Source organism: Poromitra crassiceps, assembly GCF_964638095.1.
Source record: "Poromitra crassiceps genome assembly, chromosome: 5".
NCBI classification, from domain to species: domain Eukaryota; kingdom Metazoa; phylum Chordata; class Actinopteri; order Beryciformes; family Melamphaidae; genus Poromitra; species Poromitra crassiceps.
The window spans coordinates 3,925,957-3,943,679 of NC_139642.1; the positions used below are offsets into that span (position 1 = coordinate 3,925,957).

At 44.8% G+C, this 17,723-nt stretch overlaps 1 protein-coding gene and 1 pseudogene across 2 annotated transcripts in view; one reads left to right on the forward strand and one right to left on the reverse strand.

Moving 5' to 3' along the window:
• The window catches only part of LOC310776261 (intermembrane lipid transfer protein VPS13C-like), a 93,635-nt pseudogene that overhangs the window by 19,520 nt on the left and 56,392 nt on the right, over positions 1 to 17,723 (reverse strand). The window contains exons 26-34 of the transcript in view: positions 9,708 to 9,852; positions 8,751 to 8,891; positions 8,416 to 8,497; positions 7,310 to 7,379; positions 6,850 to 6,961; positions 5,766 to 5,879; positions 1,981 to 2,105; positions 991 to 1,072; positions 549 to 662 (exon numbers count right to left, since the gene is read on the reverse strand). The product of the transcript in view is annotated as an intermembrane lipid transfer protein VPS13C-like (transcript). The remainder of the gene's footprint in view (positions 1 to 548; positions 663 to 990; positions 1,073 to 1,980; positions 2,106 to 5,765; positions 5,880 to 6,849; positions 6,962 to 7,309; positions 7,380 to 8,415; positions 8,498 to 8,750; positions 8,892 to 9,707; positions 9,853 to 17,723) is intronic.
• LOC310777124 (putative nuclease HARBI1) lies at positions 11,467 to 16,731 on the forward strand. The gene is made up of 3 exons (XM_083637386.1): positions 11,467 to 12,449; positions 12,675 to 12,789; positions 16,242 to 16,731. Exons 1-3 carry the CDS (start codon positions 11,656 to 11,658, stop codon positions 16,656 to 16,658), a joined length of 1,326 nt encoding a protein of 441 aa, XP_083493512.1. The 5' UTR covers positions 11,467 to 11,655; the 3' UTR covers positions 16,659 to 16,731.

Here is a 17,723-nt window from a genome sequence, read left to right on the forward strand (position 1 = left end):
TCTGGTCATGAAGGATGGATCATGACCCAAAGAACAAGATCACGGATACAAGCGGCTGAAATTAGTTTTCTCAGGAAGGTGGCATCTCGCTTAGGGAGAAGATGAGAAGCTCAGTCATTCATGAGCGACTCGGAGTAGAGCTGCTGCTTCTTCACGTAGAAAAGAGCCAGGTGAGGTGGTTCGGGCGTCTGGTAAGGATGCCACCTGGTTGCCTCACTAGTGAGGTGTTACAGGCACATCCAGCTGGGCGGAGACCACGGGGCAGACGGAGGGCTAGGTATCTAGGTCTCCACACTGCACTGGGAACGCCTCGGGGATCCCCCAGTCAGAGCTGGCTAATGTGGCCAAATTTGGGGTCCCCTGCTGGAACGGCTACCCGATCCCGGATAGGACTTGAGTGTGTGTTTATGAGTGTGAGTGTGTGAGTGTGTGTGTGTGTGTGTGTGTGTGTGTGTGTGTGTGTGTGTATGAGTGTGAATGTGTGTGTGTGTGTGTGTGTGTATGAGTGTGTATGAGTGTGTGTATGAGTGTGTGTGTATGTGTGTCACCTGGAAAGGCTCGTAGAAGAAAGCCTCCACTCCCTCTGACAGACCTCGGATCAGTCCAAACGGGTTTCGCAGCACGTCCAGACCCAGGACCAGCACATACATCTGCTTCAGGAACTGCAGGGGTCAAAGGTCACGTCAGTACAACTGGTCACATGACGTCACGTCAAGTCATGTGAGATCTTAGCTAGTGATTTCATTGCATATAGGATAATGAAATTAAGTCAAGAGCGCCATCATCTGGAGTATTGTCGTAAGAGATAATATCCCTAAGATTAAAAGAGTTGACAGTGTTAGCAGCTTTAAAAAAGTATTCCCGGATAAGTAGGTGACATTTTTTCGATATTAAGTTCACAAAAAGTACACAAAATATCATTGTCTGTAAGCTTGAGACAATAAAGACAATTAGCAGCGTGTATCATGTAACATTTTGAAATGTACTTACCTGTTCGCTGTAATGTCGGATCACCGCCCACATCAGCTTGTCTCTGCGGTAGAACTGGTACTTCACCTCAAAGAAGGCCAGTCTGCAGGGAGGATGGTGGACAGAGGACAGAGGACAGAGGAGAGAGGAGACAGAGGACAGAGGAGAGAGAGGACAGAGGAGAGAGAGGACAGAGGACAGAGGAGAGAGAGGACAGAGGACAGAGAGGACAGAGATGACAGAGGACAGAGGAGAGAGAGGACAGAGGACAGAGGACAGAGAGGAAGGAAGTAGGAGAGATAGGTACAAGAGGAAGGGAAGAGAAAAGACATATCACAGTACTAAGTGATGAAACTAGGGAACAGTTTGAAATGTTTATATTATCAACTTTAAATCATGTATAGCAACCGTTTTATAAAAGCAATAAGCCCCATGAGGCTGATTTTACAACGTCCAAGAGGTGTTTATGGCACGCCTTGTTGGCGACGGTCAAAATGCCAAACTCGAGGTTTCAAAACAGGAGTTTACAAACCAATGGGTGACACCACGGTGTCTACGTCCATATTTGTATACAGTCTGTAGACCCACTTGAAGATGAGGTCATATTTTTATACGGTCTGTGGACTCACTTGAAGATGAGGTCATAGTTTTATACGGGCTGTGGACTCACTTGAAGATGAGGTCATAGTTTTATACGGGCTGTGGACTCACTTGAAGATGAGGTCATAGTTGTATACGGTGAAGATGAGGTCATAGTTTTATATGGTCTGTGGACTCACTTGAAGATGAGGTCATAGTTGTATACGGTGAAGATGAGGTCATAGTTTTATATGGTCTGTAGACTCACTTGAAGATGAGGTCATAGTTTTATATGGTCTGTAGACTCACTTGAAGATGAGGTCATAGTTTTATACAGTCTGTAGACTCACTTGAAGATGAGGTCATAGTTTTATACGGTCTGTGGACTCACTTGAAGATGAGGTCATAGTTTTATACAGTCTGTAGACTCACTTGAAGATGAGGTCATCGACATCGGTCAGCGTGGCGCCGATGCTCTTCAGCAGCAGGTTGAGCGACTGGAGGGCCGCCGCCTCCTGAGGGGCGGAGTCAGAGCCCAAAGACAGGCTGAGGTGCAGCTGAGATACAGACAGACAGACAGGTCAGACAGACAGACAGACAGACAGACAGGTGTGTGTGTGTGTACAGCAGGGGTGGGCAACTATTTTTCATGGGGGGCCACATGAGAAACCCAGATTGTTGCCGGGGGCCGAACAAATATTGTCATGCCATAACCCATGGATGGGCAACTTTGATGATAGAGAGGGCCACAAAAAAATGTCCTCGCTACCAGTTTTTGCTGAAGGCTGAACGGCGCCAGCGCGAAAAATTTTAGGCATTTGAAGGCAGGTTTAGAGGAATAACTAATTTTAAATTAACAGTTGTGATGTCATTATTCAGTCTTAACCACCAATATTTGATCCTTTTCTCATTCACTCCTATGTCACCACCTGCTCTCCCTGCTGGGCTTGAAATTAACTTTTTTCACCACCTGCCAATATGGCTGCTACATTTTAAAGTTACCAGCCAATTAGAATTTCCACTAGCCGAAATGTTTTTCTTGAAATAAACCAGAATATGAGTGGGTTAATTTAAGCATAAGTATCAGTAAGTGGCCCGGGATTCTCAAAGCCTGTGTTGAGGGTCACACAAGAACAAAAATGCACTCTTGAAGCTAAATAAATCCAAAACCAACAAGTTAATTATTTAAATTTCTACTTCAATGTAGAACAGTCATTTCTTACACATGAGATTACTTTTAGCCTTTTAGTCATAAATATTATTGAAAGATATTCCATATTCCAGACTGAAATGCTATAACAGAAGAGTATTGGCCAGAATGACATGAACATTTGGACACTTATTCAGCGGGTATCTTGCATGTTGCGTTCAGGTGCACTGTAAAAAAAAAAAAAAAAAACTTTTGCAATTCCTTCGCGGGCCACACAGGGGGCGCCCGCGGGCCGCATACGGCCCGCGGGCCCGCGGGCCGTATGTTGCCCATGTATGGTGTACAGTATGGCCCCTATTCTCCCACAGGCCTTCGGCGCTAAAACGGGCCTTAAACGCAAAAAAACGTGCCTTGCGCCTGTTTTGGGACGATATCAATATGGCTTTACGCTGCCAAATGCGCTTTAGGCCGAATGGGCGTGGCGCAGTCCCAGAATGGGCCAAAGTGGGCGTGTCGGCGCTAAATACCGGCCTACTGATATCTTCCGACCTGGCGTACATTTAGGTCCCTATCGTTGCATCGGCGCTGTTTCTAGGCCGAACGCCTGGCGCAGCTCAAATCAGTGGGCGTGGACCAGCGCACTTGATATCGTCGTGCTGGCGCTAGACGCAGCCTCAACCATTACAACCACGCCTTTTAAGCGTAAAATTATGCACCGTCATGCTCATTGGATAACTGCAATAAACGAATCGCACGCTTGCCTTTTTAGCTCCAATTCCAGTGATCCCGCAAAACCAGAGGAAAGCCAAACGCTCTGCCCCCCCCCCCCTCCCTTCATCCAGTCTGTCTGTCTGCATTATAGGCTATTATTCCATATTATTATGCTTCTCAAACCAATCTAACTGCAGTTTCAATACTGCAAGCATGTAAATACGCTACACTATAACAAGATCAAAGTGAAAATAATGTTCTAAATGCATTGGATAGAAAAATATAGCCTATCCCTATATGATGAGATTAATTTTATATTGGTGAAAGTTTGTCCAGAACGATATCGTTTTCTCTCCCCTGCTACAGGTAGAATGATGCACATAAATATACCCTACATTATGTAAAGTCATTGCATAAATGTGTTTTTATTGTAAAACTAAATGTAAAGTAGTCACAGTATAGCACATGACAGTGGAAGGCGTTCCGCAGCGCGTTCCGCTGTCACTTATCTAAATCACGTTAAATCCACACAGGGTATATATAGGCTCAAGAGGACATATATGTTTCACATAGGGTGGTGTTTCATTTCGATGTTTTATTTGGTCCAATATTGAAATGTTCTACAATTGCAGGTTGTCTTACCATTACACATTATTTTAGATCTGCCTTTTATATCTATTTCGGCTCATTTGGTTGCTATTTAGTAGCGAAATGGAGGACCCAATTGCATGCTGGGACAGGGACATTCACAGGCAGTAAACTTACAACTGCTATTTCCTATGGGAAGCTGGGTGCTGCTATGTGTTGTGTCTGTCTGAGCGAGGGAGTCAGAGAGAGAGAGAGAAGGGTGAGGCAGAAGAGCACTGGCGCACTGAATAGGCCTGGTTTCAGAGAGAGACAGAGAAGGGTGACAGGGGAGAGGCAGAAGAGCACTCCTTGACTGAATAGGCCTGCTTTTCAAAGGCGCAAAGCGCTAAATGTAGGCCAGGTGCGAAGATAGCAGTACGCCGGTAGTTAGCGCCGACACGCCCACTTTGGCCCATTCTGGGACTGCGCCACACCCATTCGGCCTAAAGCGCATTTGGCAGCCTAAAGCCATATTGATATCGTCCCAAAACAGGCGCAAGGCACGTTTTTTTGCGTTTAAGGCCCGTTTTAGCGCCGAAGGCTTGTGGGAGAATAGGGCCCGTAGCGCTTTGCGCCTTTGAAAAGCAGGCCTATTCAGTGCGCCAGTGTCAAGGAGTGCTCTTCTGCCTCTCCCCTGTCACCCTTCTCTGTCTCTCTCTGAAACCAGGCCTATTCAGTGCGCCAGTGCTCTTCTGCCTCTTCTCTGTCACCCTTCTCTCTCTCTCTCTCTGACTCCCTCGCTCAGACAGACACAACACATAGCAGCACCCAGCTTCCCATAGGAAATAGCAGTTGTAAGTTTACTGCCTGTGAATGTCCCAGCATGCAATTGGGTCCTCCATTTCGCTACTAAATAGCAACCAAATGAGCCGAAATAGATATAAAAGGTAGATCTAAAATAATGTGTAATGGTAAGACAACCTGCAATTGTAGAACATTTCAATATTGGACCAAATAAAACATCGAAATGAAACACCACCCTATGTGAAACATATATGTCCTCTTGAGCCTATATATACCCTGTGTGGATTTAACGTGATTTAGATAAGTGACAGCGGAACGCGCTTCTGTCATGTGCTATACTGTGATGTCCGCTCCAATAACTTGGCCCTACTTCACATTTAGTTTTACAATAAAAACACATTTATGCAATGACTTTACATAATGTAGGGTATATTTATGTGCATCATTCTACCTGCAGCAGGGGAGAGAAAACAATATCTTTCTGGACAAACTTTCACCAATATAAAATGAATCTCATCATATAGGGATAGGCTATATTTTTCTAGCTGATGCATTTAGAACATTCTTTTCACTTTGATCTTACATGCTTGCAGTATTTAAACTGCAGTTAGATTGGTTTGAGAAGCATAATAATATGGAATAATATCCTATAATATGGAGACAGACAGACTGGATGAAGGGAGGGGGGGGGGCAGAGCGCTTGGCTTTCGTCTGGTTTTGTTGGACCACTGGAATGGAGCTTAAAAGGCAAGCATGCGATTCGTTTATTGCACTTATCCAATGAACTGACGGTGCATAATTTTAAAAGGCGTGGTTGTAATGGTTGAGGCTGCGTCTAGCGCCAAGACCAAGATATCAAGTGTGCTGGTCCACGCCCACTGATTTGCGCTGCGCCAGGCGCTCGGCCTAGAAACAGCGCCGATGCAACGATAGGGGCCTATGTGTGTGTGTGTGTGTGTGTGTGTGTGTGTGTGTGCGTGTGCACCTTGATGGGGGAGATGTGGAAGTGTTGGAAGAAGTTGATTCCTGACGTGTCGGTGAGCGACGCCTCCATCAGCTCCGCCTGCAGCAGCTCCAGGTCACGCTCTATCAGCCGAGTCTGCACACACACACATACACACACACACACACCCACACACACGCACACATACACACACATACACACACACACACACACACGCGCACGCACACACATGCACACGCACACATACACACACATACACACACACACCCACACACGCACACATACACACACATACACATGCGCACACACGCGCACGCACACACACACACACACACACACACACAGGGTGAAGAGGGTGAATTGACGCTTGACTTGAAACTAGGGTTACTAAGTATCGCTAGTATCGAAAAGTATCAATACTGAACATTTTAATCGGTTACAATACTCATTTGCAACAGGTATCGATAGTATCAAAAGTATCAATACAATTTTTTTTTAAATGATACAATACTCATTTGCAACAGTTTTGATACCATCAGTGCTTTCTTTTAATGAAAAATCACTGATTTTCCCCTCTCTATCATTGGGTATCTGTTGCTTCAACAAGCTAAACGTGTTGTGAGGGCTAGAGCAGGGCTAATCTGCTGTCTAAGTTCAAAGTTTGATCAGGCCTAGATTATGGAGAAGTGTGTGTCTGTCCGTCCATCTGTCTAACTTTATTTTTATGCCTCTTGATGTGTTGTCACCCCCCCTTCCCGTGGTATCGAAAATGGTATCAAGTATCGATATTTTCCTGGGTATCGGTATCGAAGTAGAAATTCTAGTATCGTGACATCCCTACTTGAAACAAACAAACAATCAGAGCCCACATACTAAATTGTAAAGATAATATGATTTGTCTTTCTGTCTGCTCCATGTTTTGTATTGCTGTGATCATTGCGCTGCATAGTAAGTAATCTTGTTATAAATGAGGAATTAGTAATACTAATTCCTAATTTGTAACAAGATTACTTACTACGGCTATTAAAATAATCTAGAATCTTATATCTTATTTCACATTCTATATTTGTAATTTCTTCCCTGGTTGAATCCTGTTATTACCCACCTTCTGCTGGTCAGCCTGCGGATCAGCAGCTGGAGTGAACAGAGCCAAGATGGCTCCCAGGAAGCCCTGATCGATCTTCACTGCCATCTCCTGCACCAGAGCCATGAAGTACCTGCACACACACAAAAAACACAAAAACACATACACACACACACACACACACACACACACACACACACACACACGTAAGCATTACGTGACGCTTCAGAAATCATAAAAGTGGTCCTTATTTGTGAAGATTATCTTGCTCAACACAAATATCATATTTCATAAACCTTTGTTAACCACAGACCTTACTTCAGGCATTTAACCAAAATCCCCATGCAAAAATCCCATTGACTTCCCGACGAGGGAACCAGGAAGTGCGATCATCCGACTGTTAGGACTTGCGGTGCTCTACAGATGGACTAAAACATGAGGAAGGGTCATGTGACCTTCACCACAACATGACTGGACTCACTTGAACTGCAGGACCTGGCTGTGCTCGGTGAACCTGGTGATGATGGAGACGTCGATGAACGGCTTCGGCTCTGAGGAGAAACACCGTTCAGGTTAATAGGCGAGGCAAGGCTAGGCTAGTGTGTGTGTGTGTGTGTGTGTTTGTGTGTATAGCCCTTTTCCCACATGCGCCTTGTACCGCAAAATGACCAGAACGTGGTCTAATGCCTGCATGTGAGAAAGGCGCCGTGCCGGTATAAGCGCGACCCCGTCATCCCCGACATTTCACCACTTTCGACCCAGTCAGAAGAGCGGTATGCGCTTTAGCGGATACTAGTGAGAAACGGGTGCAGTCATTTTCCGTGACACTTTCATGGGCGAGGTGTACACACGTTGCTTAATGTTCACACGTTGCTTAATGTTCCAGCGGGCATAATCTAATCATTCGCGCACATTAAAGCAAACTGGCGAAATGATCTTGTGATAATAAGAGCAGTAGCCTATGTCAGCTTCATGTGTGGGTGTGCTGATTTTCCCCTCTCCTCTCTGCTCGCTCTCTGGCCACAGTCCGTCCTCCTCCTTCAGTCACAGCCCGACAGGGACTAAGCAAATGCACGAAGCGAATTGTGGATGTATTTTGCTTACGTTGCCGACAGCGAAGGCAAGCCCGGACACATCAAACGAAGCCAGTCTGTAAAAAGTGCTTCAACGCGACGCAGGTGAACGGATAAACATGCAAACTTATTTCACCATTCGGAGTTTTGCCGACACGTCACTCCCCACCCGCTCTGCAGTGCCGCCCCCCCCCACATACAGGCAATTTCGCTGATAGATTCCGACATGCGAGAGGAGAGGTTTGAAGGGAAATGTCCGATATTGACTTACAGGTAATTTTCCGGTACGCATGTGGGAAAACGGCTTATGTGTGTGTGTATGTGTGTGTGTGTGTGTGTGTGTGTGTGTGTGTGTGTGTGTGTGTGTGTGTGTGTGTGTGTGTGTGTGTATGTGTGTGTGTGTGTGTGTGTGTGTGTGTGTGTGTGTGTGTGTGTGTGTGTGTGTGTGTGCGTGTGTGTGTGTGTGTGTATGTGTGTGTGTGTGTGTGTGTGTGTGTGTGCCTGCATGGTCTACCTGAGTCCAGAGCGATGGACTTAGGAGGAGGAACAGGGTGGAACACGATGGGAAAGATGGCTCCAGGCAGCTGGTTGTCCACCTGAGAAACACACACACACGTACACACACACACACACACACACACACACACACACACGTACACACACACACACACACACACTTGTTACCCCTTACATCAGACTGTGTATGAGGGTGCGATGATGATGATGATGTGTGTGTGTGTGTGTGTGTCTGTGTGTGTGTGTGTGTGTGTGTGTGTGTGTGTGTGTGTGTGTGTGTGTGCGTGTGCGTGTGTGTGTGTGTGTGTGCGTGCGTGTGTGCGTGCGTGGTACCTGTAGCCAGTGCAGCTGGGCCCTCAGGCTCCTCTGGTGTTTGGACTGTTTGAACTCCACCTGGATGCCAGACAGGAAGTTCCTCCTCACCGGGCACGAGAAGGGTGCACGCATCACCATGGGAACCCGGCCGAAGTTCACCTGTAACGCGCACGCACACACACACACACACACAGTGATATACACTTGGGTCATATAGTCCCACCCCCCAAAATACACACTACGTCACATATGTAGTGTGATTGGTTGCGCTCATGAAAGGTCAGCGATAAGCAGGTCCAAACAGCAGAGCTGTTTTACCGTGGATCATGTGTAGGCGCCTTAACAACGGTAAGCAGTGAAATAATGGTCAGCAGCAGGGCAGAATGTGCAAAACTGGTAAAAAAAATATATTTTTCGAAATTCTGTGAATATTGTGATATCCAATATTATTGAAGATTATGTTGACTGGTGGAGTAGACGATGATGTCATGTACAAATGTACTGTAATACCCCGTTCAAGACAACTCGGAACACAGGAAAAAACTAGCTCCGACCTGTAAAACATGAATTGAACAGTAAGTCGAGGTCGGAATTACAGGTTGGAAATTCGGGTATCATTTCAGAGCTCCGGTTTGTGATTTGACGCCATCAAAATGTTTGTTGACCTACATGTAATTTGAGGTGTAATTATGCAATATGTGTTTACATTCGCTCTGATTATAGCAATATGTTGAATTCAGCTGCTATTTTACCAATTAAATTAGCTAGCTGTGTATGTTTTTGTAACTCCGATTTAAAAACGGCATGAACGCAACTATGCCATAGACCGGAAAATCCAAGTTGAAAGTTCCGAGTTCCAAGTTGTCTTGAACACAGCATTAGCCTGGACATTAAAGCATATGGATAGGATTAGCAGTTAAGACGTTATGTAACACTTTTAGAAGCATAGCAATTTTTAGCCGTGTGTGTGCGGACCTCCAGGTTGCTCTCCAGGCGGACCCAGCCCGGGTCAGTGTCCCCTGCCTGGTGCTTCTGGAAGGCCTTCTCCAGCAGGAGGATGTTCTTCTGGTTGAACGGCTTCCAGCGACTCTTGGGCCTCATCTCCCACACCACACCAGAGCTGAGAGAGAGGGTGTGTGGTGTGTCCATGTTTAAAGTCACAGTGAAATGTTAACTGACTTCCCATGTCACAAAATGAACCTATTTAACAATACATAAATACATGTTCTCATTGTAAAACATCCAATTTCTTCTGTATGGAAGCCCGGTGACGCAAGTGAGGAAAATATTTCTAAATGTCTAATTCTGATCTAAATAGTTTTCTCTCCTGTATTTATGAGTTAAGAACATTTTTTTTTTTATATATATAATTTTTTGGGGCATTTTTGCCTTCATTGGACAGGACAGCAGGGAGACCGGAAAGGTGGGGAGAGAGAGAGGGGGCGACACGCAGCAAATGAGCACAGGCCAGACCTGAACCCGGGTTGGCCACACAAAGGACCAAGCCCCTGTGGCACGCGCTCCACCAGGTGAGACACTGGGATGCCCCGACTTGAGAATATCTGAAAAAAGTTTTGTCAGGATCATCTTAAGTTCCTTGTTCATTTATTTTCATTTGTGGAAACAGTGTTTGTTGTGATACTTATTTTGGCTGCAAGAGTGCACTAATGCTTTTAGTCAAGATATAAGACAGAGTACTGCATTGCAGGAAGGTTGGTTCTGATCAGAGAACTGCACCCAGTTTGACCCGGTTCAGATCCAAACTTCCCTGGTATAGGGCAGAAAGGCATGATGGGACATCTATGCAAAGCAGCCATGGCGTCAGGCGCTCAGGACTGGTGGGCTGCGCGGCAGGGGCGATATTTTTTTTCCCATGATGGCGAAGGCTAGGCGAAGGCATGACCCGCCCCTCTCTGCCTCTGATTGGCTGACTGCACTCGGCTGCTCTCGCCAATATATTTAATTCAGTCACTAGTTGTTCATAAAGTGAGCAGCAGGTGCAAAACAATCGTTAAATCAACAAGCATGAGATGGCAGATGGCAGCATAGAATCAAAAGGTTATGTGTGAGATCAATAGCCTACTTGAATGTGTATTTTTTCTTTTCATTCTAAATGTCATCACCTTGTTTCTTCTGATTTATATTTCAATTCAAATACATGTCACTTGTGTTACAATGAGCTGAATTAAAGTTCAATGTAATGCAGTGACCCTGTTCTTATATCAGCCTTGATCATTCTCATGAGTCTTTCATCTTTTTTTTAGATTTCCCTATAGGCTACATACGTGCACTGCCAAGAGTAGCAGCAGTGTTATAAACCACAGGGCCAGACTATATTAAAACATAAACACACATGGCGTCTTTCATTCAGGCTAGCAAGCAAAACTGCTGTCTGTCTGATCCACTGAGTCTCACCCATTGATGTCTCACCACAGACTGTAGAAAGAGATGCAGGATAGCTAAGCGAATGTGATTGGATGAACATTTGACGCTAGGCCAATCAGAGGCAGAGAGGGGCGGGTCATGCCTTTTTTTCATCATGGGAAAAAAATATCGCAGCCCTCAAAGGATCCAATTCACACTTCCTCCTCCTCCCCCTTTGATCACATGACTCAAATTCCCCAACTCCCCTCCTCCCCACACCCACACACACACAGTCAGTATTCATGCAGCAGGCTGCTGCATGAGGAGAGAGAACATGCGGTCTCTCCAACACAGAGAGAAAGAGGAGCCCTTTTTGCACTGAGAACACGCGATACTGGTGTGAAGAAGGTCCGCCATTAGGAGCTCTCTGTCCTTTCTTTACACAACAAACCAGAAGGAAAGGAGGCGTGCCATGAACCGACGTTAAAAGACAACAGCGTGGACGTCTAGTGTGACGTGTAACAAACGCGCCGCTTCCCAAAACAACAACAACAACAACATGGCGCCGGAGTCGCCGCCAGACATGGCTGCTGTGCTTTTGGTAGCCGTTCATGTTCTGCAAATGCGAGTGAAGTTGCTGACGCTCCTGTTCCACATGATGGGAACAATGGCGGATTCGTGGGAGCAGATCGAGGCGAGGTTTGAGGAGGACCTGAAGAGGAGCCGGGAGCGCTTCGAGGAGGCGAGGCGCGCCAGGCTCAGGAGCCGCAGGCGGAGACGTTTGCTTCTCCTCGCACAGTGCGGACTGATCTCGGAGAGACGCATGTGGAGGAGAGAGAGACCACACGGGCCCGTGTTCTGGTCCAACGTCCTCAACAATTTCAACGACGACGAGTGGCGGAGTCACTTCCGTATGTCGCGGGACACCTTCGGCTTCATCTCGGAACTCGTCGGGCCACACCTGACGCGCAGGACGACAAACTGGCGGCAGCCTCTGGAGCCTCGGCTGCGACTCGCCGTGGCGTTGTGGTGGTACGCTACCCCGTGTGAATACCGCTCCATCAGTTGTATCTTTGGCGTCGGTGTCGCCACGGTGTGCGTGTTGGTACGCCAGGTTACCAGAGCGCTGAAGACGCTGCTCTATAAGCGCTTTGTTGACCTGCCGAGTGGCGCTCGTCTTCAGGAGACGGTGGACGCATTTGCCAGCCGGGGCCAGGGGTACCCACAGTGTGCCGGTGCCATCGCAGGCACACACATTCCCATCCCCACCCCCAATGTCGACGCACCGGCCTACTACAATCAGAATGGGTGGCACTCTATTGTCCTACAAGCTGTTGTTGACCACAGATGCTGGTAAGGAGCAGGGCATTTGTGCTAAAACAAAAATCAACAAGTTGGCCTTGCTAACTTTGTACTTTGTCACTTTAATACTCTGTTTATATCTTGTATTAAGTTGTAAATGTATTTGTACGTATTGTGTTGTCTGTGTATCTTATATAACTTGTACACCAACTACACCAAGCCACTTTCTGATCGTGATGAATGATCTGTACGCGTCTTGTCTTTTTGTCTCTCCAGCTTCACACATGTGTTTGTAGGTTGGCCTGGTCGCTCTCATGCTGCTGAGGTGTTTTCCAACTCGCCCATCTACAGGAAGGCCGAGGAGCAAGACGGGTACCTCTTCCCACGTGAGGTAAATACATATGTACCTCATTTTACAGTCATATTATCTGTAGATCAATCAATTTATTCAATTCTTAAAACTAACTTCTTTATCTCTCTAAAAAAAAAAAAACTAACTTAAACTTTACCACTATTCCTTCCGAAGTTGTAGTTGTCATAGATTGTGTTGCATAGTTAATTGCTCTATTGCTGAAAAAAATGTGTTATTGTAAGTCGCTTTGGATAAAAGCGTCTGCCAAATGTCGTAATGTAATTTCACATGTTGGACATCACCTGGTAGAACGTGTGCCATCAATGCTTACTCCTTCACCCAGCTGACCCGGGTTCAAATCCAACCTGCAGTCATTTGCTGAATTATTCTCTCTCTCTCTCTCTCACTCTCTCTCTACACACTTATGCTCCAAATAATGCTTTACTTCTTAAGACTAAGACAACGTCACTTTTCACATGTAATAATCATACAGGGTATGATAAAACACATACATGTAAAAATCACAGTGATACTGTGGCATATATCTGTACAGAGCTGACACACCTTACACCTTTCTGACAAACTTTCTGACAAAACTGTGTGTGTACTGCTACACGTATTTAACAGAGCTGACACACCTGACACCTTTCTGACAAAACTAACTGTGTGTTTACTGCTACACGTATTTAACAGAGCTGACACACCTGACACCTTTCTGACAAAACTAACTATGTGTGTACTGCTACACGTATTTAACAGAGCTGACACACCTGACACCTTTCTGACAAAACTAACTGTGTGTTTACTGCTACACGTATTTAACAGAGCTGACACACCTGACACCTTTCTGACAAAACTAACTATGTGTGTACTGCTACACGTATTTAACAGAGCTGACACACCTGACTAGAGGTCGACCGATTAATCGGCCGGCCGATTAATTGGGGCCGATTATTGGCATTTTTAATTAATCGGCATCGGCCTGCAAAATTTTTTTTTTTTTTTTTTTTTTTTTTTTGGCAGGCCAGGCCAGGCCAGGCCACCGGGCATTTGCCCGATGTGCCGGATTATGCAGTCCGCCACTGAATGTGAGTCTTCTCATGCACCCATGAGCCTACTGTAACGTTACGTTTCCTCAGTCACCACCATCTTCTGCAAACACACTTCTCCCATCAAATGACAGCAAATCTAAACAGTTACATTATTATTATTATTATTATTGTTAATGTATAGAACAGTGCATGAATGAGTTCTCTGACATACTGCTCTCTCGCTATAGCCTACCAGTCACTACTGAAATCTATACCGCATAACCCAATGTATTTTTCTATTTAATAAAAAGAATAATCAAAAACATGTTACTGTACTGGCTAAGATAACATCTTATATTAGATGTAGGCCTACAGTATAATGTTATATTCGATTTTCAATGTGCATGAATGGATAATGGAAATCTAGGCTACTAGATTTCTTAAAAAAAAAATACCAACAGAAGAATATTGCACATTTTTTGGGGGCGCTACCCACACGTTTAGCTGTGTGTTTCTCATTCCACAAATGCACAATCCTTACAAGTTGTACCCCGTTGTAAAGGTGACTAATCAGGCTTCCAACTCTATAAAATACAATACCAATTGGTATTATTAAAGGGGAGAAATAATCGAGCAAATTAACGTTTCCAAACTTTTTTTGAGGAGTTTATTTTAATCGTATTTTATCGAATGAAAAAAATAATAATAATCGGCATTATATAGGCTATCGGCCATCGGCCGCCCTGCTCTCTAAAGATCGGCATCGGCATCGGCCATTGAAAAAGCAATATCGGTCGACCTCTACACCTGACACCTTTCTGACAAAACTAACTGTGTGTTTACTGCTACACGTCTTTAACAGAGCTGACACGCCTGACACCTTTCTGAGAAAACTGTGTGTGTACTGCTACACGTATTTAACAGAGCTGACACACCTTACACCTTTCTGACAAAACTAACTGTGTGTGTACTGCTACATGTATTTAACAGAGCTGACACACCTGACACCTTTCTGAGAAAACTAACTGTGTGTTTACTGCTACACGTATTTAACAGAGCTGACACACCTGACACCTTTCTGAGAAAACTAACTGTGTGTGTACTGCTACACGTATTTAACAGAGCTGACACACCTGACACCTTTCTGACAAAACTAACTGTGTGTGTACTGCTACACGTCTTTAACAGAGCTGACACACCTTACACCTTTCTGACAAAACTAACTGTGTGTGTACTGCTACATGTATTTAACAGAGCTGACACACCTGACACCTTTCTGAGAAAACTAACTGTGTGTTTACTGCTACACGTATTTAACAGAGCTGACACACCTTACACCTTTCTGACAAAACTAACTGTGTGTGTACTGCTACATGTATTTAACAGAGCTGACACACCTGACACCTTTCTGAGAAAACTAACTGTGTGTACTGCTACACGTATTTAACAGAGCTGACACACCTGACACCTTTCTGAGAAAACTAACTGTGTGTTTACTACTGCTACACGTATTTAACAGAGCTGACACACCTGACACCTTTCTGACAAAAGTAACTGTGTGTGTACTGCTACATGTATTTAACAGAGCTGACACACCTGACACCTTTCTGAGAAAACTAACTGTGTGTGTACTGCTACACGTATTTAACAGAGCTGACACACCTGACACCTTTCTGAGAAAACTAACTGTGTGTACTGCTACACGTATTTAACAGAGCTGACACACCTGACACCTTTCTGACAAAACTAACTGTGTGTTTACTGCTACACGTATTTAACAGAGCTGACACACCTTACACCTTTCTGACAAAACTAACTGTGTTTACTGCTACACGTATTTAACAGAGCTGACACACCTGACACCTTTCTGACAAAACTAACTGTGTGTGTACTGCTACACGTATTTAACAGAGCTGACACACCTGACACCTTTCTGAGAAAACTAACTGTGTGTGTACTGCTACACGTATTTAACAGAGCTGACACACCTGACACCTTTCTGACAAAACTAATTGTGTGTTTACTGCTACACGTATTTAACAGAGCTGACACACCTGACACCTTTCTGACAAAACTAACTGTGTGTTTACTGCTACACGTATTTAACAGAGCTGACACACCTGACACCTTTCTGACAAAACTAACTGTGTGTGTACTGCTACACGTATTTAACAGAGCTGACACACCTGACACCTTTCTGACAAAACTAATTGTGTGTTTACTGCTACACGTATTTAACAGAGCTGACACACCTGACACCTTTCTGACAAAACTAACTGTGTGTTTACTGCTACACGTATTTAACAGAGCTGACACACCTGACACCTTTCTGAGAAAACTAACTGTGTGTGTACTGCTACACGTATTTAACAGAGCTGACACACCTGACACCTTTCTGACAAAACTAACTGTGTGTTTACTGCTACACGTACTTATACATCTGCGTTGCTCTCTCCACAGAAATCCATCACTGTTAACGGAGTGGAAGTCCCTGTGCATCTAATCGGAGACACAGCGTACCCCATCAGGAAGTGGCTGATGACGGGCTTCACACGCGACCACCTACTCGCTGAGCAGCAGAAAGCCTTCAACTTCAAGCTGGGCTCGGCGATGACGGTGGTAGAAAGTGCATTCGGACGTCTCAAAGGTCGCTGGAGGTGCCTGGCCAAACGAAATGACATTTCTACCTCCTTTGTGTCGGATGTTGTGGTTGCCTGTTGTATTCTACACAACATCTGTGAGATCCATAAGGAGCACTTCTTACCAGAGTGGAACACTGAGCATCCAGACCTCCCTGCTCCTCACAGTGTTGCTTACTATGGTGAACATGAACCGTCTCATGAAGCTATCCGGGATGCTATTATGTCCATTTTGTAGCTGTTTACACACGTCAGATGTCAGACCAGACAACAACAAACATGTAGGCTGTTTACACACGTCAGATGTCAGACCAGACAACAACAAACATGTAGGCTGTTTACACACGTCAGATGTCAGACCAGACAACAACAAACATGTAGGCTGTTTACACACGTCAGATGTCAGACCAGACAACAACAAACATGTAGGCTGTTTACACACGTCAGATGTCAGACCAGACAACAACAAACATGTAGACTGTTTACACACGTCAGATGTCAGACCAGACAACAACGAACATGTAGGCTGTTTACACACGTCAGATGTCAGACCAGACAACAACAAACATGTAGCCGTTTACACACGTCAGATGTCAGACCAGACAACAACGAACATGTAGGCTGTTTACACACGTCAGATGTCAGACCAGACAACAACAAACATGTAGGCTGTTTACACACGTCAGATGTCAGACCAGACAACAACGAACATGTAGGCTGTTTACACACGTCAGATGTCAGACCAGACAACAACGAACATGTAGGCTGTTTACACACGTCAGATGTCAGACCAGACAACAACAAACATGAGGGGGAAGCCAGTGAGATGTGTTGTCCAGATGTCTTGACCCATGTTTTAAGGCATAGCTGCTATAATGCACTTGCTATAATAAGCAAGTTGGATGTGTGTGTGAAAATGACTAGGTGTGTGATGTGCAAACACCTTCCATTATAATTGTGCAGAAGTGGATAGGAGGCACCCGAAAAACAAGCTTTACATTCAATGTGATGCTAAGATATTACTTGAGATTTTTTTTCCCTGCTTGAGTATGTAAATATTGTATATCATATTGATACATTAGTTTTTCATATTTTACTTTTTTTACAGCGTGACATTCTTCAAGACGTTGGCTTTCTTTCTATGTATCTTAACAGCCATTGTTACATTTGTTACAAATGTTGTGACATTTTCTAAGTGGGAGGTGGCTATTTCCTGTAAATAAATTTTTTTGATGATTCTTTCTTTCCTTGTTCTTAAATTCTAATCATGGTCAATCACATGTGTGGTGGTCTGCAGAAACAT

Excerpts from the sequence above, each read along its gene's own strand:
- LOC310777124 (XM_083637386.1), top strand. The coding sequence starts at position 11,656 with ATGGCGCCGGAGTCGCCGCCAGACATGGCTGCTGTGCTTTTGGTAGCC. Across the intron at positions 12,450-12,674 it reads GTTGTTGACCACAGATGCTG|CTTCACACATGTGTTTGTAG; the intron begins GTAAGGAGCAGG and ends TTGTCTCTCCAG. Across the intron at positions 12,790-16,241 it reads GGTACCTCTTCCCACGTGAG|AAATCCATCACTGTTAACGG; the intron begins GTAAATACATAT and ends CTCTCTCCACAG.